The sequence below is a fragment of the Canis lupus genome, chromosome 5 (assembly GCF_011100685.1).
Source record: "Canis lupus familiaris isolate Mischka breed German Shepherd chromosome 5, alternate assembly UU_Cfam_GSD_1.0, whole genome shotgun sequence".
In the NCBI taxonomy this organism is placed as follows: domain Eukaryota; kingdom Metazoa; phylum Chordata; class Mammalia; order Carnivora; family Canidae; genus Canis; species Canis lupus.
Window position 1 is genome coordinate 41,899,994 of NC_049226.1, and position 23,843 is coordinate 41,923,836.

The 23,843-nt window shown below is 61.8% G+C and overlaps 1 protein-coding gene across 4 annotated transcripts in view; it reads right to left on the bottom strand.

Moving 5' to 3' along the window:
• Window positions 1-271: 271 nt before the first annotated feature.
• Window positions 272-23,843, bottom strand: part of RAI1 (retinoic acid induced 1) — a 121,085-nt gene continuing 97,513 nt past the window's right edge. For 3 of the 4 annotated variants that reach the window (XM_038537114.1, XM_038537115.1, XM_038537113.1), the window contains exons 3-6: window positions 10,874-16,421; window positions 6,528-6,621; window positions 2,220-2,269; window positions 272-1,771 (exon numbers count right to left, since the gene is read on the bottom strand). In XM_038537114.1, coding sequence (XP_038393042.1) covers window positions 1,757-1,771; window positions 2,220-2,269; window positions 6,528-6,621; window positions 10,874-16,405 — 5,691 coding nt within the window. In that variant the 5' untranslated portion in view covers window positions 16,406-16,421 and the 3' untranslated portion in view covers window positions 272-1,756. The other variant, XM_038537116.1, reaches the window with a different exon arrangement.

The window sequence follows — 23,843 nt, forward strand, 5'->3', positions numbered from 1 at the left end:
TCACCTCCTCCATCCCACCCGTCCTGGGTTCTTGGGGAAGTCTTCCCCGCCCCCATCACAACCTGAGACCCTGAGGCCACAGGGAGTGTGGTGGATCGGTGTCCACACAGCAGGGGCTTGTCTTCTGTACCTGCAGTGACAACCAGAATCCATGACTGCCCACGTGTGCCCTGATGAACCTTCCTCTCCAGCCCCCCAGCCCCCACCCCCCCCACCTAAGGCCTGGCCCCTTCTCCCAGCGGAATCTGGTTAGAATCCACGGGCTGCAAACTTCCAAAACAATCGTTGTATCTTTATTGACTTTTTTTTTTTCTGAATGCAATGACTGTTTTTTACTCTTAAGGAAAATAAACATCTTTTAGAAACAGCTCGATACACACAATCTTCAGTGTGAAGCAATATACTAATAAGAACACTAGTCGTCTTAACATTTACAGTCTTCATATATATTATATATATGTATATGTATACATATATATACACTATATAACGAGGCCAGATATAATACACACGTTTACCATTTTACAGTCATATGTACAGGAAGTTGCTAGGGCAGCCCCGGTCTGGGGGCTGCGTCAGGCCTATCGAAGCGTGGACAGAGCTGAGGACACGGACGGACAGGCGGACGGACTGGCGGGGGCTGGCTTGGGCCCGCGGTGGCTGCATGGGGAAGGCGGGCATCGCCGCGGCCCCCTTCCCGGCAAGGGCCCCGTGCTGAGGGACGCACGACGCGTGGCGGCGGCGACACACGGGAGAAGCGAGCATGTTCCCAACATATATACATTCTATGTAACATATATATAGAGGGGTACACAGGTTTGTACACGAATCTAGCGCTGTCTCTGCTCCCGTGCCGAGTGGGCGCTGCGGTCCCCGGAGGCGGGTGGTCCTGCAGAGGGATGGCCACGCGTCCACCGGAGGCGCGCTCTGCTCGCCACTCCTTTCCTTCGTGTTCCCGGGGGCGCTCCAGGGGTGGCGCGGAGGACTGGAAAGGGGACGACACAAGCCAAGGGGGTGCCCCAGCCCCGCCCACCCCCGGGGAGCCCGCACCCCCTGAGCATGGGTCCGGGACTTCCCCGGCTCTGCCCAAACCGCGCGAAGTGGTGGCCGAGGCTGGGCGGGTGGGAAAGGGCGCTGGCACGCGATTGGAAAGGCTCCTTCCCAAGCCCCCGGCCTCCTACCCTACGCGGCCGGCCTAGTCCTCTCCAGAAAGGCTGGGGCTCCTTCCCCACCCCCACCCCTCGCCTCGGAGCCTGGAGCCGCCCTCCGCCACTTCCGGGGCCCTTCGGACCCCCACCCCCACCCCCAGGCGCTCAGCTGCAGGCCACTCCGGCTGCGGCGGCGGCAGCACCCACGTGGAATGTGTGCCACGTCGTCTTGGAACCGCCAGGGGAGAAGCGTGTCCCCAGGCTAAAGGCGTCTCCAATCCCCGCCGGAGCCTGGGTGCCCCAAGGAGTCTGGCCGCTCCGCGGGCTCCCCCTCTCCAAGCCTGGCCCGGGGTGTGGGCGGGAACGCCCTGTGTCGTCCTGTTCCGGGAGCAGGCGGCTCCGGAACGTGTTTTCTAACCAACCCGGGACCGCAAGTTTCAGCCCTAGGCGGCCAGATCCAAGATCCGGAATCCGGATCAAGGATCGGCTCTGGACCCGCGCTGGGAGCAGCTCAAAGGCCCGGGGGCTGCGCAGGCGGCTCCTCTCCTCGGCGGCGGCGGGCGGGCGGGCAGGCGGGCTTCGGCGGCTTCTCCGGCCGTTGGGGTCGATTACAACGGCAGCCTCTGCGGGAGGAGAGACGCCCGAGCGCGGGTTATCCCGGGCGGCGGACACGTGCTCGGGGCTAATTCCTCCCAGCCCCGCCCCCGGCGTGGCTCTGGCCCCGGGCGCGAGTCTCCCTGGGAGGCCCCAGGCCTCTGGTCAAGCCCAATGTTTCTCTACCCCACCCTGCCTCCGTCGCCTCCGTGCCCATCGTCCCGTGCCCCTGCCTGCCCCTCCTGTCCCTCACCCGGGGTGGCTCCCTCCTTCAGGACCTGTTTCGTTATAAGGCGGTCTTTATGATCAGCGTGTGCCAACCTGCCCCAAAGGCTGCAGATAAACCGCGAATAATAAGGTTTTGGGGTGGACAGGTAGGGGCTGGGTCCTGCTGCGGGTCCGCAGGGCAGGGTGGGGAGAGGGGAGGGGCTCCCCTCCAGCCAGGACCCCCTCCAGGGAAGGCTTGAGGTCACCTACCTTATGTTTGGGACACTTCAAAGAAAAGTTCTCTTCCATGAATATGCAACCTGCCACCGAAAAGAAGTTTGGGTGGTTAGGGCTGCTGCTGGTGTCTGGTCAGGGGGCCAGGCGGGGAGGGGACCCAGTGCCCATGATACCCTGGGCTATAGAGCTTCTTTGCAAAAAGTAAAGCAGACTGGCTTGAACTTCTCCAAGGTCTAAACTCCCATCACGGCTAAACTGGCCTCCACCTGCCTCCTGCCCCACCGGCCGGTGGGTGCTTGCTCTCCTCTCACTGGAAGGTCACTTGGGAGGACAGCCCTGACTCCCTGGCTACAGAAGACCCCCCCACACCCATCTCTCTCCCGCCCCTGCCCCACCATCCTCGCTTGGCTGCACTTGTCACTTCCTCCTAGAGGTCTCTGGCCCACAGGAAGGCAAGCTTCGTGCCTTTGTGCCAGCTCTGCCTTTTGCCCCGGATGCATGCCCAGCGCCTAGAAGGCCTTGATACCCAGTGGGTTGATGGACGGGGCGGAGCAGTCACCGGTCTGGATTCAAGTGTCAGCTACTTCTTTGAGCTTGGTCTCCACATCTGTAAAATGAGCCCGATGCCACCTGTGTCTCTAGCATGGGGACTGAGGAGGGCAACGTATATAAGCCACCTGTACGTGTGTGACTCAGGGTGTGCACTCAGGTCGTGGGTTTGTCCCTGGCAGGGAGGGGGCGAGAAGGGGAGGCAGACCTGAGTCTGGGGCAGGGGGAAGACTGGGGACTTGGGTCTGAGTGAATCCCAGCTGGCCCTGGTCAGCCCAGGGGAACAGAGGATGGCTGAGCATGGCCAGTTCCTGCCGCCCACTTTGGCCCAGGGGTGTGCTGTTATCCCAGCAAGTCCCCACTCCACTGCTTGCTGCCATCTCGGGAGGCCCTGGCTTCTGCCCCAGGAGGCCCCGTCTGCCAGTTGCCTTCTGGGCTCACCCCCCTCCTTCCCATGCCCTGCTGGCTGGCCATTGTTCTGAACAAACCCCAAACCCATAAATAGCCAGAGGCCTGAGCTGGCCAAGCAGGTCCTCCCCTTCCAGCACATTCCTCCTGCTCAGGCTGTGGCTCTGTGCCGGGCATCAGGACAGCCTGGTGGCTGGTGAGCAGGGCGGGGAGGCAAGGGCAGATTCACGGGCCGAGGGCAGGGCTGGGAAGGCTCCAGGCCTGCGGCTGTCTCCCCTTTTTTCCAACCAACCCCTGCCAGAAGCTGGGGAGCCTCAGACTGGAAACTGCCTGTGAGTTTCTGCACTTTAGGGCGAGCGGCTGGAGGTAGATCATGAGTTTTTCCTCTTCCCTGTGCTCGGGCAAACCCAAAGCGGTTGTGAACTCACAGCCGCCGCAGAGCACTGAGCTATAAAACCCGGCCTGCTGCACACGTGGTGTCCCTGCCCCCCACCCCACTGCAGGCCCTACCTCAAGGGCTGGGGTATCCGCAAGGGGAGGGCAGGAGGTCACCGCTTCCAAAGCCGGCCTGCTGGGCAACCCCCAACACCCACCCTGGACATGCTGAGGGGAGCCGGAGGGAAGGGCCAGGTCATCCATTCCTGGTGCCTGTCCTGGTGTCTGCACCTGGGGAGCCTGGGGCCCTGCTGCCCAAGTGGCCCCAGGCCCCGAGTGTGGAAAGGCTGAGACAGGCCGCGTGGCATGTGGGCTTCTGCCCACGGTTCTGAGTCACTGAGCCCCAGAGAGGTGCTCCTCAATGGGGTTGAATGGACTGGGTTTGCGGGGGGTGGGGGGGTGGGCAGGGGAGGGTAGAGGGGGGCAGCCCCGGTGCCCTGAGGTCTAAGAGCCTGACACCTGGAGAGCCCCACAGACCTCTGCTTGGCAGATCTGGGGCTTGGGTAGGTGCACGGGTCTGATGAAGGCCTGGGGCTCCCGCCTGCCAGACGCTGGATGGCTTGCCCAGGCCCTCAGATCCTCTGCTCTCCCGCCCCTCCTGCTCGGCCATGGGCGCCCTGGCCAGCCTTCCCTGCCACCCTGGAGCACCCGGTCACCTCGCCTTCCGGCTGCCTGGCTCACTTTCTCCCAGCTTGTCTGGCTGGTGCCCCCGCCCTGAATCCCTGGCCTCTGCAAAGCGGCTCGGGAGCTCCTCTGGGGCAGAGTGGAGTCTCCAGGGCATCTGGGCAGGGCGCTGAGTTGTGTGGTGTGCAGCCTAGCCCACGGGGCATGAGTGCCCACAGGGAGCTGGAGGGGCAGAGCGCACAGCCCAGTGTGCCAGGGACCGCCGTGTCACCAGGGACGGGCCCTTAGGCTGGCCAGCGGGGCCGGAGCCCAGGAGCTCATATAGCCTCAGCACAGCCCGGTCCTGCCTCATAGCCGCCCCCCAGCATGCAGAGGTCAGGCGTCTGGCCCCACACCTCCCTCTGTCTCCCCCAGCCTCAGGCCAGAGCATTCAGTGCCCCTGAAGTCTCCACAGCAGTGAGCCTCTTCCCCACCGGGGTGGCTGCTGTATGCCATCAGCTGTGATCGATCGAGTCAGTGTCTCACGTGGCCAGCTTCCAGGCCCCCTTCCTGAACCAACCCCTGGGGCTCTATGGACATCCCTATTATATGGGGGGATCCTTCGAAGATGTCATTTCAAACAGCCTGGTATGTACGTTCCACCACTAACCAGCTGCTGTGTACCTCCTCTGACCTGGCCGGGCCTGGCACCAATGTCACCTCCTCCTCCAAGAAGCCCTCCTAGATTCCCTCCCAGCTCAGACAGGATGTCTCTCTCCCATGGCACATGCACACTCCACCCTGTCTGGTCTCCAGAACTGTGGGCAAGGATCATGAGTTTCCTGTCCTTCCCAATCACACGTGAGACCCCAAGGGGCTGGACAGTATTGGGCTGAGAGAGAGGGCACGGCCTGGTCTGTCCGTGCTGCTCAGTGCGGCCACGGGTAATGCGGCCTGTCTGTAAAGAGGCAACAGGGATCGTGCAGGGGCCTGGCACGGACTGGGGGCTACATTAATCATGGCAGAGGGAGGGATGCGACTTGCGGGAGCTGTCACTGGGGTAAGGGCACGTGTCTGGGGAGGTGGCCGAGTCCAGTTAAGATCTGGTCCATCTGGTCCATGCTGCTCAGAGCGGCAGGGCAGCCAATGAGGAGCCCCACATCCTGCTCTAGCCAGCCCCTCACCGCTCGGAGCTAGCAGCTCACCCCGGCCAAAGAACTGTCACCGCTTGGTCCTGATGTGCTCCTGTGGATGGCTTAGTTGGGGCCACTGCTGGCCCCGGACCAAGCGGGCAGGTGGGGTGGCACAGGGAGGGGTTCCTTTGGCCCGGGGCACAGCCAGCAGGCACTCAGGTGCGGAGGAGGGGTCCCCAGGCTGTGGGAGGGCCTGCTGGAAGCGGTCTCTGCTCTGCCATCCATGAGGCGGGGGCAGGGGGGCAGGGGGAGGCGGCCAGAGTTGGGGGGGGGCTGGCCCCAACAAGACTGGGGCTGCACAGCCTGGGCGGTGTTGGCTGTACTGCTCCCTGCTCCCAAGAGCCCCAGCAAGAAGAGATGAACGAGCTGGGGAGCCGAGTGCACAGGCATCATGAACCCACCCAAACCCACGGTAAGAATGGCCTGGGCCTTGAATCCCGGCCAGAGCGGCCTCGCACGCCACCCAAGACAGGCCCTCGTCAGGACCACGATTCTGCAGATGTAGTCTGTTTTTTGAATGAAGTAAGGACTGTGTGTGAGCTTGGGTTTTCCTGTGTGGCCGATGAGGCTTGGGGCTCCCGGATCTCTCTGGCCCGTGCAATCTGCTATTCCGTGCGCCTGGTGATAGCAGGTGCTCGGTGAAGGCTGTGCTACAGGTGAGAGTGAGTGGGAGGAGAGGACGAGGGGGAGAGGGTGTGGGGAGGCCTGGTCCGGCCTCCAGACCCCATGGCCGGGTCAACCCCTGCAACTAATATTGCCTGTAGCCAACCGGACTGAACCTCCTCTCCTCCTACCTCATTTGGTTTTTGTTGAAGTCTATTTTTACCCAGTGAACTATTCAGTCTTCAAAGGCCCAGCCCCAGTACCCCTTCCTCTCTGAGGCCTGAGAGCCTCCCCAGCCCCTGGCACTCCTAAGCACTCCTAAGCTCCTGGCTCTTGGGCTACCCTCCAGCCTGCACTGGGTGCCTTTGGGTGTTCCTAGAGCGGGTGGCTTGAGACTGATGAATCTCCTGCAGTATAGGTCGCAGTCGAGAGAGGTCCCAAAGAATTGGGGCAGGAGAGGAGGGAAGCCGAGGGGGTCAGATGGAGAGTTCAGGGGGCAGTGCCCAGGGTCCCCTCTAGGGCCTTCCTGGCCCCGGGGGCCGGCTCTTACCCGCATCGCTGGCACACGGGTAATGGTAGGTGTGGGTGCATCCTTTGTGGCAGCACCCGATGGTGGCCCCGGCTTCTTGGCAGCTGGAACAGGTCTGGGGAGGAGAGAGGGAAGATGGGGTGAGTCTGTGGCTGAGGAGACTGTCAGGCCCCTCATGGACCCCCACCTCCTTTCCCTGAGAGGGTCCCTGGGGATCCATACCAGGCACAAGTGCCCCGGGGGCTGATTCTGTGGCAGCCCCAGGCTAGCACCTTGGATGAGGGGACCCTGTTGGTGCGGGGAATGTCAAACCTCGCCAATAAACGTCTAACCTCATGGGTTCAAAACCCAGCTCTGCCATTCTGCGTTGCGTGACCTCAGCCGGTCAGTCAAACTCTCCATCCCACCTGTGCAGGGGGACCCGCCTCCCCCGGCAGGACATCGCGAAGAGCAAGAGGCAGACGCCACGTGCCCAGCAGATGAGGCGAAGCTGGCTGTGGCTACAGCGGGCGCTGAGGGGGGTTCTGTGTGCAGGGCACCGGCGTGTCCCTCCCACCGGCTCCGCCCCGCAGCCCTCGAGGTGGTAGGAGTCAGGAACCGCACTCTAGACAGTGAAACTGAGGCTTCCACTCCAGGCGAGCGTGGACGCAATCATCATCATCTTCTACCCTTTCTGGCACCACATGAGCACTGAGCCCAGAATGGAGCTGTCCCACCTGCCGAGAGGCCACCCCCTCCCCAGGTCCATGGAGGAGAGGACACAGTCTCCCGAGAGGCCGAGCTGACGTGCCCCAGGCCCAGCCCAGCTGTCTGAGAGGGACGCAGCCGGGACAGCTGGGCAAGGCCAAGGTGGGCCCCTGAAGAGTGAGACAAAATCTGTGGCCTGGAGAGGGACAGGCAGGGCCCCAAATCACACAGACTCCAGAACTGCAGCCTCGCTGTACGGGCTGGGGAGTAGATACAGCGGGGAGCAGGGCAGTGGCAGGCCCAGGCCCTGGAGCTAAGCCACTGGGACAGGTAGTTCAGGATGTGCCCCGCGTGCCTGGAAGCAGCCTCCTCATAACCAGATGATGTTGATACTATCATAATTCCACCCAGGTTACCAATGAGAGCTCAGAGAGGCTGAGCAACCTGCCTGAGGGCACACAGCTCACGTAAGTGGCTGAGCTGGGCTTTGAGCTGGCAACCACCACCTCGTACTGCTCCAGGAGGGGGTGGGCTCCATCGCTGGGGGAGTGGGGAGGTGCAGGGAGTTGGGGGGGTTGGTATATTCTGGAACATCAGATTTTCATACAATGCCTTTAGATGGGCTGCTTCCTTCTGGTCAAGGCTGAGACCTCCTGGGGCAATTATTCCCTCAATTTCTGGCCCACAAAGGGGCAATAAAGCAGGAGTGGGGGCCCAGACCAGGGCCAAGCCCTCAGGTGGTTTGTTGGGGAACAGCCAGAGGAGCAGCTTTATGCCACCTCACTTGCACTGAGGCCCTCCCACAACCCATGAGCGGCATTCCAGACACAAAGAAATCGAGGTACAGAGGCAGAGGTCTTGCACCCTTCCGACCCCAGCACCCGGGCTCTGAGCCCCTGCTCCCCCTCAGGGCTTGTGGACCTGCCGTAGATCCCAGGCTGGTGGAGGGGTGTTGCTACCCACTTCCTAATAACACCCAGTGAGAGGTATATGCCTGCATCGCTGGCATCCATGGGCAGGCCTCACCCGGAGAGGAGATGGGGTGCACAGTAGTTCTGGGTGAGGGGCAGGAGGTTTGTGGGGGTTCTCAGGAGTGGATAGAGAAGAAAGAGGGCTGTCCCCGCAGAGAGCAAAAGTGAGGCCAAGGTACTAACAAGCATGCCAGGACTGGGCCCCTCCTGTGCACTGGGGAGTGGCCCTGCGGCCTTTCTGATGGGGTGTGGCCATCCAAGGCCCCCAGAGTGCAGTGACTTGCTGGAGTCACAGAACACACCCTCAGCAGAGCTGAGATTTGAACCCAGGTCTGTGTGTCTCCAAGGGAGCATGCAGCCACTGAGCTGTCAAGGCAGGGAGCAGCCATGAGGAGGCCGAGGCTGCAGGAGGGGAGGGCACAGAGTCGTGACCCTCAGGAATCCCAGAGCCAGCCCACCTCTCCAGGGTGTTCTGGGGCCATGGTCTGCTCCTCTGGGTGGGGAGACGCTGCTTTAATGTGCCCCTCTGAGGCTTACACCCTGGCCCCAGCCCTAGCCCAGGACCATCTCTGGAGGGCAGCCTGTTAGATTCCATTTGAGCTGCCTCGGGCGAGGTAGGAAGATGCAGGGGGTGAGCTGGGAGGCCTGCTGGGGTGTGTCTTCCCTCTACCCCCCCACCACCGACCTTCCCGGGGGATGCCCCCAGGGGCGGGAGGCCACTAGGCCACTTCTGACATAGGACGCAGCAGGCAGAGGTGGGCCACCTGGGCGGAGTTCCAGCTCCAGCAAGCAACGGCTGTGTGACACCTGGAAAGCACGGTGCCACTCTGACCCTTGGCTCTCTCATCAGTCCAGCAGAATGTGAGTGCAGGTCGCTGAGGTGAGACCAGAGCACCCAGAACAGGCTGGGGCAGGTGAGCAGCTTATTAGCCCATCACGATGGGTACAGGTGACTTGGAAAAGACTGGATGGAGCCCCGGCTCAGAGAAGCATAGAAAAGCAACTCAGCCTGGCCCAGAGCCCTGGAGGCAGGGAAGGTCCTGGATGTGGGGCCTGGTGGGGCACCTGTCGGAGGAGGGAACTGGTGATCTGAGGGTATCACTTTTTAATGATGGAGGAGACTTGAGCCTATTTCAGGATGGCTGGGAAGGAGCCAAGAGTCAGTGACAGAGAGGGAGAGAGACAGAGAGACAGAGAGAGAGAGAAACAGGGGTGGGGGGAGGAGAAGCATGAAAGTAGCAAGTGTCCGTTGGAACTGGGGTTTCTTCTGTCAGGCTAGGGGCCGCTGGGCAGGACATCTGGGCAGGGAGAAGTCAGTGGAAGGTCGGTGCAGGAAACCAGGGGAGGCCGAGGCCCTCAGGTACAGGAGCTGGTCCCAAGGGGAGGGGGATGCATGAAGTGGGATGGGCGGAGTGGGTGGGGGCAGGGGCCCCCAGAGATGAGATGGCAGAAGAGGCGCTGCAGAGCCAGGGAACGTCACATCACAGGAGTGGCCGTCACATCACAGGAGTGGCCGTCAGTGTGTGTGTGTGTGTGGGGCAAGAGCACAGGCCCAGGGAGAGGATGCTGAGCCCCCATCCGGTCCCAGCTGCCTGTGCCCTCCGGCCATCTGCACCCCTAAGGGAGTGTAAGGAGCAAGGTGGTGCCCCGGCACCTGGAATGGCTAGCGTGCCGCAGCTTGGCCACTGTTACGGGTTCTAGCAGGGGACTGTTGCTGAGCGCTCAGGCAGGCCAGCTTCCCAAGGGCAGGACCTCACTGAGCCCCGACAGCCCCTATGCACCGGGAGGCACCGTGCCCACCAGAGATGAGGATGTGCAGGTTCAGAGTGGTGAGCCCGCGCCCAGAGGCGCACGGTGGGTGATGGGCAGTGCGGGGATCTGAGCCAGAGGCTGCCTGAGGTCTTGCTCATGGACCTCCATGACTGGAGGGCCTTCCTGAGCATTCTGTGACTGTTGGTGAGAGGTCCCCAGACCACCCTGCCCAAGGGGCCGCAATCTGACCACGTGCTGTGAGGCTCTCTCTCTAAGCCCAAGCTCCACCTCAGTGGCCAAGCAGACAGGTGAGCACTGGAAATGGGGTGCCCGGGCAGCCTGGGTGGCTCAGCGGTTTAGCGCCGCCTTCAGCCCAGGGTGAGTTCCTGGAGACCCAGGATCGAGTCCCAGGTCAGGCTCCCAGTATGGAGCCTGCTTCTCCTTCTGCCTGTGTCTCTGCCTCTCTCTCTCTCTCTCTCTCTCTCTCTCTCTCTCTCTCTCTGTGTCCCTCATGAATGAATAAATAAAATCTTAAAAAAAAAAAAGAAATGGGGTGTCCTACCATTTAAGGCCCTCCTGACGTTCGATTTTGGGAGGCCGCCTGTTCTTTGGGGCCTTGGCATGTCAGCTGGTGGCACAGGGCAGAGTCAGGTGGGCGGTGGGTGGGGGGCACTGGAGCAGGAAGATGCAGGGTGTGTGTGTGTGCTGGGTGCCAGGCCAGGCAGGCCAAGGGGCTGAAGAGGGAAGTTGGGCCCAGGGGTGGGCAGGCCTCAGGTGTCCTGCCTCAGCCTCAACTCCACCCCAAAACTCCCCAGACAGGAATGTGTGATCGTAGGTGTGTCTGGCCCAGACCATGGCTCTGGAAAGATGAGGGGGCTTCCCAATGGTCCACCTGCCTGCCCGCCTGCCCGTCACGTGGACCCCGAGCTCCCCACCCCAGCTGGGCTGGACTCTTACCATGTCCACGGCCACCTTCATGGCCTCCTGCAGCCCAAAGAGCTTCCCAGCTACCAGGTAGACCCCGCCCGTCCACACGGCGCAGGCCTCGTGCACCCAGTGCTCCTGGGTGTCCCCGCCGGGCTCAGCCGGTGGCTCCTTGCTGCATTCGTGCTTGCGGCTCTTGTCGGCCGGGGCTGCCTCCTCGCCACCGTCCCCCCGAGCGTCACAGCAGTAGCAGCTCTGCAGCCGCCGCGACAGGCCCCGGGCGCTGGTGCGCAGCGAGCCCTGCTTGGCGGGGTCGGCCGGGCCCTCGGGCCTCGGGGGTTTGCCAGCGGCAGTGGCGCCGGTGGCGGCCACACACTCGAGGTCTTTGAGTGTTCTCTCGAGGGGCGGCGAGGCCTCCTCGCAGGTGCCCTCTGGCCGCACCTTCTCCTTGAGTTTTGGCTTCTTTTTGGGGAGGCAGTGTTCGGGGTAGTAGGGCCCACAGAGGTCCCCGAGGTCCTTGAAGTTGGCCGGGTTTTGGCAGAGGCAGCAAACAAGGCAAGAGGTACTCAAGGCCTTGGAGACCACGGGCCCCAGATGCATGGTGGAAGAGAGGGGCAGGGAGGGCCGTGGCTGCAGGACGGAGCCTCCAGGGAGCGTGGCCAAGGAGGCCCCGGTTGCATCCAAGGAGAACGAGCATGAGGATGAGGAAGAGGAGGCGGAGGAGGAAGGCTTCCTGTGGGGCTTGGGCTCCTCCCCTGGGGAATTGACAACAGTGCATATGGTGGTGAATGCGTCTCGCTTCTCCACCCGCACAAAGGGTGAGAAGGCTGGGGTGCGGCTGTCCGCTCGAAGCCGCTTGCAGGAGGAAATGTACTTGAGGCGGATTTCAGGCTCTGCGGGATCCAGGGGCAGCACCTGCTGCTGCCGCCGCCGCTTGGCACGGCCCTTACAGGGTGAGGAGGTGGTGTTCTTAGCCCGGCCCCGGGTGAGTCGCTTTCGCTTGGAATAGCTGCTGTAGTTGGCATGGCCTGGCTGCTTCTGTGCCCTTGTCTGGGGCTGACAGGGCCGGCCCTCAGGGGACTGGGAGGCCAGGCCCAGCTCCTCCGTCTTTGGCTTCTTGCCTCCTCCACCAGAGCTGTCCTCCCCACCCCCCTGAGCGCCATTGGCCCTGTCTCGGGGGGTCAGGAGCAGAGCCGGGCCTAGATGGGGCCGCTTCTCCAGGGGACCTTTGGGGAGTCCAAGGGCTCCAGCCCTGCCTTTCCGGCTTCTCTTCTTAGGCGCCAGGGCAGTCCCCCCGGGCAACAGGGCCTCCGGGGACGTGAAGGCCTCAGTTTTGAAACAGTCAGTCGAGGACAGTTTCTTACTGTTTAGGAGTTTGCCTTTTAAGGATCTGTTGGTTGGATTTCTGCATAACGGGTCGGCCCCAGGGGCTGCTGGGAGCTTCTGCCCAGCGCCCACATTTAAGAGACCTTCTCCTGCCCCAACTGGGCTGCCCCCGGCACTCTTGAGCCCACGGTCCTTCTCAGGGAGAGCTGGGCTCACAGGGTTACCGGGAGGGGCCCCCGGCGCTTTGCACGCAAACTTCTTCAGGCTGGGCGAGGTGATCTTCTGCACGATGGCCTCCAGCTTCAGGCCGCGGCCCTTCCGGGGCGGAAGCACCTTGGTCTTCATCGCCCCCTGGAAGGCCGCCCTTGAGGCCAGCTTCAGGCAGGCGTCGGGGGCCTCTGGGGGTGGGGGCTTCACGGCGGGCTCACTGTTACCCTTGGGGGGCTTAGTCTTCTTGGGAGAAGACATCCTCTTGAAGAGGCTGGAGGGGTCCTCGGCCCCCTCCTCCTTCACGTCCCCCCCACTGCCGCTCCGTAAGACCAGGTTCCGCTTCTTGGTGGGGACAGGCGCCAGGAAGGACGACTTCCTTTTGAGCGCATGGAGGGGCCGATCGGAGAGCTTGCTGCCCGTGCCTGGCTTGGGGACCCTTGCCCGCTGGCCGGCCCTGCCCTCCTTCTGGGGGCTGCCCGAGACCTTGAACGTGGCCGGCAGGTGGTTGTTGGCCAGGAGCTTCTTGGTGGCTCGGCAGTTGGGGAGCCGGCTCTCTGAGGGCCGCCGCCTCTTGGAGTGGAACACCTCCTGGGTTTTGGTGCGGGACCGCAGGATCATAGAGCGCTGGTCCTTGCCCGGGGTGCCGGGAGAGTCTGTCTCCTTGGTCTTGGAGCCCATGGGGCTGCTATCCGAGGCCACCGGCAGGGCGGCCGGGTTACTGGGGCTGGACGCCGCCTTGGGTGACGGCTTGCCCACCCGCTTGCCAGACTTGAAGGCGGCTCGCTGCTTGCCTCCCAGTTTGTCCGGGGGGGCGGGTGTGGTGGTCAGGCCTGGGGGCCCGGGTGTGCGGGGCTCGCTCAGGGCGGTGAAGGAGCGCGTGCACATCCTGGGGAGCCCTTCTGAGGCCCCCCGTCCTGGGGCTCCTGCTCCCTCCATCTGCCCCTGCGGGGGCCCTGTGCAGGATTCAGGGAGCAAGAGGTCTTTGGGCAGCACTGGAGCCCTGCATGGGGAGTCCTCGGCCTCGGGCAGACCCCGATGTACCCGCCGGCTCCGTAAGCTTTTGCCGCGTGGCACAGGCTCTTTCTTAGCAATGGGTGCCTCGGGCACAGCGGGCTTGTTCGGCTTCTGGGCCAGGGAGGCATCCGGGGCCAGGGTGGCTGAGTCCCCCGGAGCTAGCACACTGTCAGGGCCTTCTTCGCCCGGCTTCATGTGGGACAGGGAGGACTCAAACCAGCTCTGGACCTTTGACTCGGCACCCACAGTCGGGCCCAGCAAGATGACAGAGTCCCCAGAGAGGTGGCACGGGGGGCCCCAGCCGGTCTTGCTGTCCAGCACCTCCTCTGCTTCCTCCTTGGTGCACATCAGTGGGGCCTTGGGCGACAGCGGGTCCTGCAGGCCAGGCCTCTGCTCAGGGCTGCCCAGGAGCTCACACAGGGAGGAGTACTCCTCCTCCGCCTCCAGGTCCTCTTTCTGACCGGTGGGAGGCAGTAGGGGCAGGTCCCCAAAATCGGTGGCAGAGCAGCAGTGGCGGCTGTCGTCCAGCCACCGGTCAGCCTTGGCCACCTCAGGGCACTGCAGCAGCCCACCCACCTCCTCCTTCACCCCGCCCGCCTCCTCCTGCTCCGAGTCCCGAGGTACAGTGGCCTTCTCCCCCGGGGGCTCCTCCTCCTGGAAGCCTGGGCAGGCCGAAGCCTCATGGGCACTCTCCTTGCCCACGCCATCCGTGGCCTTCCCACCCTGCTCTAGGCCCTTGGTGAGCTCACTGGGGTGCAGGCCCCACCGGGGACACGCGTCCCCCAGGTTCTCCTCGGGCCAGGCAAAGGGGTTGGCGCTGTCCGCCGAGCTGGCGGTGGTCGTGTCCGGGAAGCAGTCAAAAGCGGCTGCGGCGGGGTCTGCCGTGGCTGCCCCGAGGGTGGACTTGGTGCCGAAAGAGAGGGCCCCAGTTGTCTTCTTGGGGTCAGGGGCGGCGAAGCCCACAGAAGGGTCTTCAAACAGCCCTGGGCTGAAGTCCTTGGCGCTGCCACCCTTGTCTAGCTGCAAGGACTCAGGCAGGGCCTCTGGCTCCCCTGGCCGCGGCCACGCATTCTTGGCCACTGAGTCCAGGCAGGCGCTGTGGTTCTCCAGCGAGAAGGGAGGCTTGCTGGCGTCCTTGGCCAGGCTGGGCGCCTCGGCCCAGGCCTTATCAGCCTTCTCGCCAATGGCCTCCTGCAGCCCGAGGATCTCAGAGGCCAGGTCCTCCTGGGCCAGGGCGCTGAGCAGCAGCCGCGGGCAGTCCCGCTCACCTGCCACAAACTTGGAAAAGCTGTCGAGCGGCAGGGTGCTGTGCAGGCTCTGGAAGGAGTCATCGGATTTGGTGGACATGTCGTCAGGTGAGGTCACGGAGCAGGTGGACACTGACTCGGGCTTGGCCTTGGAGTTACTGTTGACCCTGGCGGGGCTGCTACGGGCCTGGTTGCAGTAGAGGAAGCTGCGCTCCAGCGGGTCCTCAGAGCCGCTCAGGTAGTCGGTCTCGGGCGGCTCGGCATGGGTGGACTGCGGCGTGCTGCTCAGCGGTTCGGACAGTGGCGTGCCGGCTGGCTCGGCCGAGTAGCCGCTGCCCTCAGGGCTGCAGTGCTGGCTTTTGTGCTGTTCCGGGGTCCTGGACACCAGGTTCTTGACGCTCTTTTTCTGTGGCGCCGCGGCCTTGGAGAGCAGCAGCTGCTGGACGGTGTTGGATATGTTCTCCACCTGGGATGTCAGAGCTGTGAGGCTCTGCAGGCTGAGGTCCGAGAGCAGGTTCTCGGGGAGCTTGTCCTTCTGCAGCGGCTTGCAGTTGCCAGCCTGGGTGTCCACCGAGCTAGCAGCGTCGGTCGGGGACGGGTTGAGCAGGGGCATGAAGTGGCTGTGGTCCGTGATGCCCGCGGGGAAGGCCCCAGTGCTGAGCGGCTGCTGGTTGTAGGGAAAGTTCTCCAGGTTGGGCATCAGCGGTGACGGGGTGGAGCTGTAGGAGGGCGAGCGGCCCACAGAGCGTGCGGGTGAGTGGCTGGAGCTGGGGCTGAAGGTCTGGTAGTACTGCTCTGGAGTCCTGACGGCCGCGTCCGGCTGACAGTAACCCGGGCCCTGCTGCCCGTAGTGTTGGTACTTGGCGAGGTTTTGGTAATGGAGGGTTTCCTGGGCATGGTGCCGGCTCTGGAGGGCCTGCTGCTGCTGCTGCTGCTGCTGTTGCTTCTGCTGATCGTAGCTCAGGCGGCCAGACTGGTAGGCGTGAAGGTTCTGGACCCGCTGCCCAGGGGCCAGGCTGGCGTTGGGGGCCAGTGGCCTGTCGTGGGGCTGAGTGGACGGTGCGGTGCAGCTCTTGTAGGAGTGGGCGCCCTGCCCGCTGCCCTGGCCCCCCTGGCCACTGGATGAGTAGGTGGAGGAAGCAGGGAAAGACTGTGAGTGCTGGGGGAAGTGGCCACCCTGGGGGAAGGGCAGAGGCGAGGCCATGTCGTTCTGCAGTTTTTGCCTCTGGAGTTTGGGGTACGCCAGGGGCTGCTGGGGCTGCGGCAGCTGCTGCTGGACATGCAGGGAGTGAGTCCGAAAGGGCAGCTGGGTGCCCTGCTCTGGGTACTGCCTGCCAGGGGGCACTGCGGCCTTTTTCATCAAGTTGTCATCATATTTGCCCACGCCCCCTGGCAGGGGCTGTGGCTGGGGGGGCGGCGGCTGGGGGGCCCCCCAGGCCTGCAGGCTCTCCTCGCCCGAGTAGCGGCCAGGGTACGGGCTGCTGTCCTGCACGCTGTAGCCAGAGAAGGCCGGCCTGCCCTGCAGGGACTGCTGGGACGGCAGGCCCTTGCTGCCCCGCGCGGGGCCGGCGGGTGTGCCGGCGCCGCCCTCGAAGCCGGGGTACGGCTGCGGGTTATAATAGTCCTTGGCCAGCAGCCGCTGCCGATCGCAGCTCAGCCCGGCCTGGCTCGGCTGTCTGTAATTCTCCAGGCGAGATGTCTCCTGTGAGGTCTGCTGGTAGTTCTGTTGTTTGCCATGGAAACCACACCTTTCTCGAAAAGACTGCATGACTCGGGCTGGTTATCTGTGAAAAGAGAAAGGGAGAGAGGGAGGGGGAGGGGAGGGGGAGGGGGCGGGGGCGGGGAGGAGGAGGGAGAGGGGGAGCGATTCAGACGGGCCATTTCCCTTCCGCTCGGAGAGCTTGCCTCCCACCCCTCTCCCCGCAGCTCTAAACGGTCTCCCCTTTGCTGAGCCTCCCCACCAGCTGTGCACATATTGACAACTTCTGTGTCAGGGAGGTGTGCGCTGTAATTCCCGCTCCGACATCGCCCCGCTGCCAGCTGAGCCCGGCCAAGGGTGGCCGCGGGAGGCGCCCAAACCCACTGCCCCGTGCCCGGTCGCCCCCCGGGAGCTGCCACCCCACCCTGCTCCAGGCCAGCTCCTCCCCTGCACCCCACCCACCACTCCCAGCGCTTCCCTGCCAGCAGAAGCATTTAGCTGAGCGATTCCTGCTCCCCTGTCCCCTGGGGCCAGCTGGGTCCTGCAATGGAGTCCCAGTGCGGCGGTGTTCAAGCGTGACCCCGCCAAGCCAGGACCGAGGAAGGTTCGTCCCTGCCCCGAGAAGCCACTCACCAAAGCCTGTGGAGAGTGCGCGTACGTACACACACACACACACACACACACACACACAGGCACACGCACAAGCACACACAGGCATACAAGCAAGCCTGCGCACAGGCGCGTGCCCTTGTGCGCGCGCGCGCACACACACACACACACACACACACACACACACCTCCTCTATCACTGCCATGCCATCTGGAATCTGTCTGTTCCTTCTAGCAGACGTCGATTAGGGGCTGTGGAGCCATTGTAGGCATAAAACGTCCCCTTCTCTGACTCCCAGTAACGCAGGACAGCGGCACCTGCCTCCTGTTTTGATATCATAGGTGCGTAAACAGATTACGTGGCCCAGAGTGAGGGAGTGCATGCTAATGGGGGACCAAGCCGCAGTCCCTTGGCCACAGAGGAGAGCTCCACAGTTGGGTGGGAAGCAGCCCTAGCCCTCCTGGGCAGCCCCTCCCGTCTCCATCTCCACGGGGTCAGGACCAGGGCACACCAGGCCAAGAGCCCATCTGTTTATGATTTTAGGGGCTCGGGGCCCCTGGCGAGGTCTAACCAGCCCCAAAGCAGGATCTTGGATCAGGAAATGACCCCGGCGAAGGGGAGGGCCCTTTGGGGCAGAGCAACTGGATTCACAAAACAGGCTGGCCTACAGTGTCCAGGCTAAGAGGTTCCCCTAACTGACTGACTGGCCAAGTCACCCTAGAAGGCCCTCAAAGGAGGTGGGGGGGGGGGACAAGGAACGTTTCAGGCTCATGAGAAATCACATCGAAGAGTTTGGCAGTCAGCCAGAGAGGCCCAGGGAGATCAGGATTTACCCACAATCATGCTGCTGGTGGGTGAGCCAAGGGGCAGAAAGCAAGGCCCAGGCCCCCAGGTGGGTACCTGGGACTTTCCAGTTCCCAGCTGTTCCCAACACCAAAAGGGGAAGGGGTGGCCTGCCTCCCACAACATTCTGGGGCTATAGGAGGGACAAGAAAGGAATGAAGAGAAACAGAAGAGAGACATACACAGATATGAGAAAGAGGAGAGAAGTGGGGTGGGGGTGGGGGTGGGGGGCTCCCCCAAGAGGTCCAGCTCACTCTTCTTTCCTTTCTCAGCATTGGGGCTGACCAGGGAGGGACAGGGGAGGGGTTCCATCTAGCTGAGCGGGGCAAGTCCAGGGCTGCCAGAAGCCCCCAGGAGCCCTGTTAGCACAGCCCGGGCCCACCTTCCCTGACCTCGGCAGTCAGCTGACCCGGACTCAGGCACAGAAACACCGGGGTTGCTGCAAGAGGGGACCGGGGACCCACAAGGCCAGCCCCTGCCCACCAAGCTCGTCAAAGCCAGCAGGCCCCACGACAAGCACAGCCTGGCGGCCTTCCCGCCCGCCTCTCCCGGGTTTTATCACAGGCATCCCCAACAAGGAGAAATGTGCCCGCCCTTCTGACCCACTTCAGTCCCATCCCTGGCGGCTTGGATCAAACATTACAGGAGGCGCCTGCTGCGACACGCCAGCCCAGAGGAGCTGGAGGCGGCGCTGGGCTCTGGCCTGGTGGCTCCCAGCCAGGTAGGCAGCCCCGTGCCTCCCAACCTCCGACCTCTGCAGAGGAGGGTGCAGGCCAGACTGCCCCGGGCCGCTCGGGAGGGTGGGCGGCCCCCTTCCACCCTGGGGCAGAGGAAATGAGCAGGCGTACAACCTGGCTGGCAGTGGAAGTCACTTTTATTAGGGTGTCACTGGCTGGCGGGCAGGGTCAGCAGCAGCCCCTGGCAGGGAGGGCCTGCTCCAGAGGACGCAGCGTCGCGCTCCGCCTCCCGGCCCGTGTTTATGAGCCCAGAATGCGCAAACCCAGGCCCGCTCTGGAGGCGCAGCCTCGTATATCTGCACAAATTACATTTCGGCTTTTATGAGTCCCAGGTCGCTCCCATTTCCTGCTGAGTGTCCTGTGGATATCATTAACATTTCTACAGCTTTTTCTTTTATTTTTTATTTTTCTTCACATTCTCCAAAATGCATTACCAAAAACATCACTTAAAAAGAGAGAGTGCTATGACCAGTGTCCTCTCCCCGCCCCCCTTAATCAGTCCAGCTGCTGCGTCTTTCAATTTAGCGGAGCTGTATTAAAGGCGGGTTTCCCAATACACACGAGCAGCTGGATGCGGTGAAAGCATCTATCTCTAAGAAAAGACAGTTCAATTAAAATACGAAGAGCCCAGTGCCTGATGGAGAACGCAGGCAAAAATGCTCACCCCAACATCACCCTCCAACCCCAGGCGGCGGGAGGGGGGTTAGGGAGGGTTGTAGGAACAAAGGCATGGCATCAAAGCCAGGCTCTCCGCCCAGCTCTGGCTCTGGGAGCCAACAGGGTCCGACAGCTCTGCCAGGAGAAAATGGGGCTCTGCCTCTTTAAGAGCTGCCTCAGGCCTGCCACAGGCTCTGTTGTTATTAATTATTATGATTATGATTACTTTTCAAGAGCACTAGGACAGGATAAAGAGTGGGGAGATAGGCAGGCAGCAGGCAGGGGTGGGCAGCAGCAGGAGAGGGGCCCCTAAGAGGCCCCTTTAGCAGAGATGGTGACCTTTGAACCTGGGGAGGAGGCAGAGGGGACAGACTGGGAGTTTGGCCTCAGTGGGTTCAGCTGGAGGGAGACGTTAGGGGCACCCCCAAACGCACCCTCACGGGGCTCCTTCTGGTCCAGTCTAGCCTCCCCATCCTTGCTTACCCCACCTGCCCTTGTGGACACTTGGGCAAGGGCTGAGCCCCCGAGTTCTTGAGGGGAGGGGGGGTAAGTCAGCCTGGAGTGTCCCCTAGATAGCAGGTGAAATGCTTAGGACAGAAGTCCCTTAGGACAACTCCTGGAAGATAAGTCTTGCCAGGCACCCAGCTCGGAGGGAGCAGAGCAGGCTCAGACAGACAGGCTCTCAGGGCCGCACACAGCAAAGAGCAGGTTCAGGGCCCCAGGACTTCCTTCAGCACCGCAACGGGGCTCACTGCTGCTCCCCCTCCATCTCATCAGCCAGGAAATGGGGGTGGGGAGCCAGGGTGATGAGCCTAGCCCTCTGCCCTCCCGTCAAAGGCACTGGGGCGGGGGCACCCTTGGCTGGGAGTGCTTACTGGGTACAGCTTTGCTCAGTTTAGCACTTTGACTATTCTGGCCTTCTGGAGGAAAAGGTGAGGTTTGGAGGGCAAGAGACCTACCTTCAAGGCCACCCACAGAGCAGTTCCTCTCTCTAGGTGACCAGACCCAGAGAGTGTACCTCCCCTCCCCTGGACCCCACACCAAGAACTCCCACCCAGAGGAAGGCACTGGAGGAAGACAGCAAGAAGGTGCTCGAAGGGGAGGGCAGAGGTCTCTGCAGCCTCTGAGGCCCTGAAGGCCAGGCCACCCCCTTTTATTTGGGACCAGGGAGGACCCAGTCAGGGAGGTCCACTCATGAGCAGCAGTGGTCACTGGCCACTTACTGTCACCCCTTAACTGCTGTCCCTGGGCCCACAGTCCCTCCAGTGCCCCGGGTCAGGGAAATGGGAGTGGGGGCCGGGGGCAGAGCTGCCGCAGCTCCCACAGGTCACCGGTGGAGCCCAGCTAGGGCTGGAGGTTTTCCTGAGAGAGGGGCAGGGTAGGAGACAAAGAAGAAGATAGAAGGAGGAAGGAAAAGAGTGGACTGGGAGAAGGAAGGTTTCTGTCCCCCAGCAGTGGCTGTGAGGCCACTGGTTCCATCCCTTCCACTTACCCAAGGTTGTTTTATGACCCAGTTTCCTGATTTGTAGCTGTAGGGGAAAATGTAAAAACCCAACCCACTCCAGGCCTGCAAACTACAGGGAAAGAGAAAGTTGCCTGGGTCAGGAGGCTAGGGATGGGGCCCGGGGGTGTCCAGGGAGGAGTGAAGGAGGCAGGATCACCCGGAGCCTCCCCTATCAGTGTGAGTGATGAATACCAAGTAGGAAACCTCGAATAAAATAATAAATCACTAGCCAGCTTTCCTGCTGTCCTGTGGGGTCTCCATTGAATCCTAAGGGCCTGGCTCGAAGATGGGAAGGGATGAGCTTCCAGAGTCCACAAAACAGACAGCCAGGCCCTGCAGGTCCCAGGGACAGGTTAGGGTCTTTGGCCCTAGGGGCTGATGGGGAGGTGAGCCAGTGGGAAGAGCCCTGCTTGGGGCAGAGGGGGACCATCCTGGAGCATAAAGACTCCCAGAGAGCAAGACAGTCCCCATCTCAAAGGAAGGCCTCTCAGGACCACCGCATACAGGCAACAGCCCCAACACACTCAACATGCAGCCCTCCTCACTTGTGGGCCCCCATGCGTGCCCCACGGGAGAACTCCATGGGAGTCCAGCAAGGCCATGTAGTCCACCTCTACAGGGCCTTGGAGAGGGACCTGGGGGCTGGAGGTCCTGAACACTCAGGGGCAGGCTAAGGGGTGAGAAGTGCAAGAAGCCAGAAGATGGCCTCAGCACTCTCTCCAGATGTGGGGCAGGCCCCAGGCCAGGCTCTGGGGCTGAGGCTAGGAACCCCAGGTGAGGCAGGATCTCAGAGCTCTTTAGAGGAAGTCTGAATGAGGAGCAGAGGCTTCTGGGCTCTCCAGATGTTTGGAAAGCCTTCCTTGGAAGCCTACCAACGCTATCTCCTCCAAGGTTCCAACTGCAAAGGCCTCAGAGACCCTCCTAAGGTTGGTGAAGGTCCTGTTCTCAGGGTTCTAACCCACCAGGAGGATGCCTCACCCCTGGGGCATCCACAGGGTGTACGAGCACGAGTGCGCTGGTTTCTGGAAGTGCCAGGCCCAGTTCGGAAGCCACAACACCATTTCCAGGAGTAACCTGCGGGAGTCCCACAGCCCAAAGACTGGGCAACAGCACCCACATCTCAACTTGGGTACCTGCCTTCTAAAGTTGAGCCCATTCTGCAGCCACACCCCACTGCCGAGCTGTGTGGGTTCTGGGATGTGGTGGTCAATGGGCCCCCAGACCTGGGCCTTCGGAGCCAGAGGGGCCCCGCGGTCCAGGTGGCCAGCCAGGCATCCCCCTGTTGGGAGTTGTGGGGTAGCAAGAGGGAACTCAGCAGCAGCCACACTGTTGCAATTCCAGAGCCCCCCTGGGGGCCGGGGAGACTCACCTATTATCCCCTCCATACTCACCAATCTCTTACAGACAGTAATTGGTTTTAGATAATTTTATTCACCATTCCAGAAATAAGCAATCACCTCTCCCCATTGCTGTCAAAATGCAGACAAGGCGGTGGGGACAAGGCGGTCCTGAGTGCTGAGAAGTCATAAGCTAGGAGGCCTGCGGTTTGATGGCCTACATATTTGGGACCCCAGGTCAGCAAACCAACAGGCTGGCTCAGAGGCTGCCATGGGCATCTGAGGGGATCCACCAGGGGCCTCCCGAGATGTTCCTGGCCTTGTAGGCAGCTGCACAATGAGGATAGGACAAGATCTGTGTGTCCGCTGCCTGAGGGGAGGCAAAGGTGAGAGAGCCCAACCTCTCACCCCAGCTGTCCCTGTGTGCTACCCCATGGGCCCCGAGGGACCATGACTGCTCTGCCAAAATGGCTTCATAAGCTAGTGGCCTGTCTGGCTGCCTCCTCTGCTGGGAACAGTATTCTGGTATTTCCACAGCTTGCTTCTTCAGCTCGAAGGCTTTGCTCATGTCACCTCCTCAGGTACCCCTCCCCAGCCACAGTGTTTGGAAGAGCACCCCCTGTACTGCTCCTCCCCTATTTCTATCAAGTGCTCACTTCCCTGTAATAAGCCATGTGGCTGGCTGGCTTTATGACTGGCCTCTCCTCTTTAGAACTACAGTGCCATGGGAGCAGGCATTTTGGCCGGTTTTGTTCACAGCTATATCCCCATATCCCAGAACAATAAATATTTATTGAATGAATAATGCGTAAATGTCATATTAACCCTATGAAAATATCCAGAACAAGCTGTCGATGGCAGTAAAGAGAACGGGTGGGTGGGCATGGGGGCTTATTGCCACAACTCCTCACCCATTTGACAAAACCATCTCCTTTGGGCCTGGCTGGTGAGGCACCCAAGTGAAGCGAGCAGGTGGGGATGGAGGCAAAGCGAGGGCCCCAGGTCCCAAGTGAAGTGAGGGGGAGCCCCACGGAACTCCAGCAGGCTGCCGCCTCATGGGAATGCGAGTGCCAGAGCCTCTGAGGGCATTTTGTTTTTTGATTTTTTCTTAAAAAAAAAAAAAAATAAGTCTCTCATCTTAATGCTACTGACCAAATAAAAAGTTTAACACCCTAGGGTTGAAGAGAACCCGTCTGTGGGCTGCAGCTCATCACAAGCTCCCAGGTGTCAAACGCTGATGTAACTGGTGCACAGCGATCTTTGCAAGGGCAGAGCCAGGGCCTTGTCAGGAGAATCTGAGCACCTAGCAGGTTGTCAGTGACCCAGAACCTTCCCTGAGCCCTGGAAGGAGTCCCGAGACCAGCAGGAACCAGTGAAGCCATGGAATGGAGCAGCACGGTGAACGCCTGTGGCCCTGGGGGAAGGTAAAGCTCAGAGGTGCCCAGAGGTGGAGGAGCCACAAGGCAGGGAGGCAGGAGACCGGAGGGCCCCAGGGGTGGTAAGAACCTTGGGAATATTCCACCCCAGGCACCAGATGAGGGCCTGCCCTCACCTCCCCACCCCCACCCCTGGGCACTTTGCTGGGTCCCTGCAGGGCTCCTTGGTGCCACTTATCACAGTGGTAATTACATAATTAATGGTATAATGAGCTGTTTTAAAAGTGCCTCCCTCACCAGAATGTAGCCTGATGAGGGCAGGGACTTCTTCATCTGTTTGGTCCTAAGCTCCAAGTGCAGAAACTGTCTCGAGTAGGGGCCAGTTAAACGTTGCCTGGACATCTGGGCAGATGGGATGGGTGAGGGGCTCAGCTCTGGTCTGGG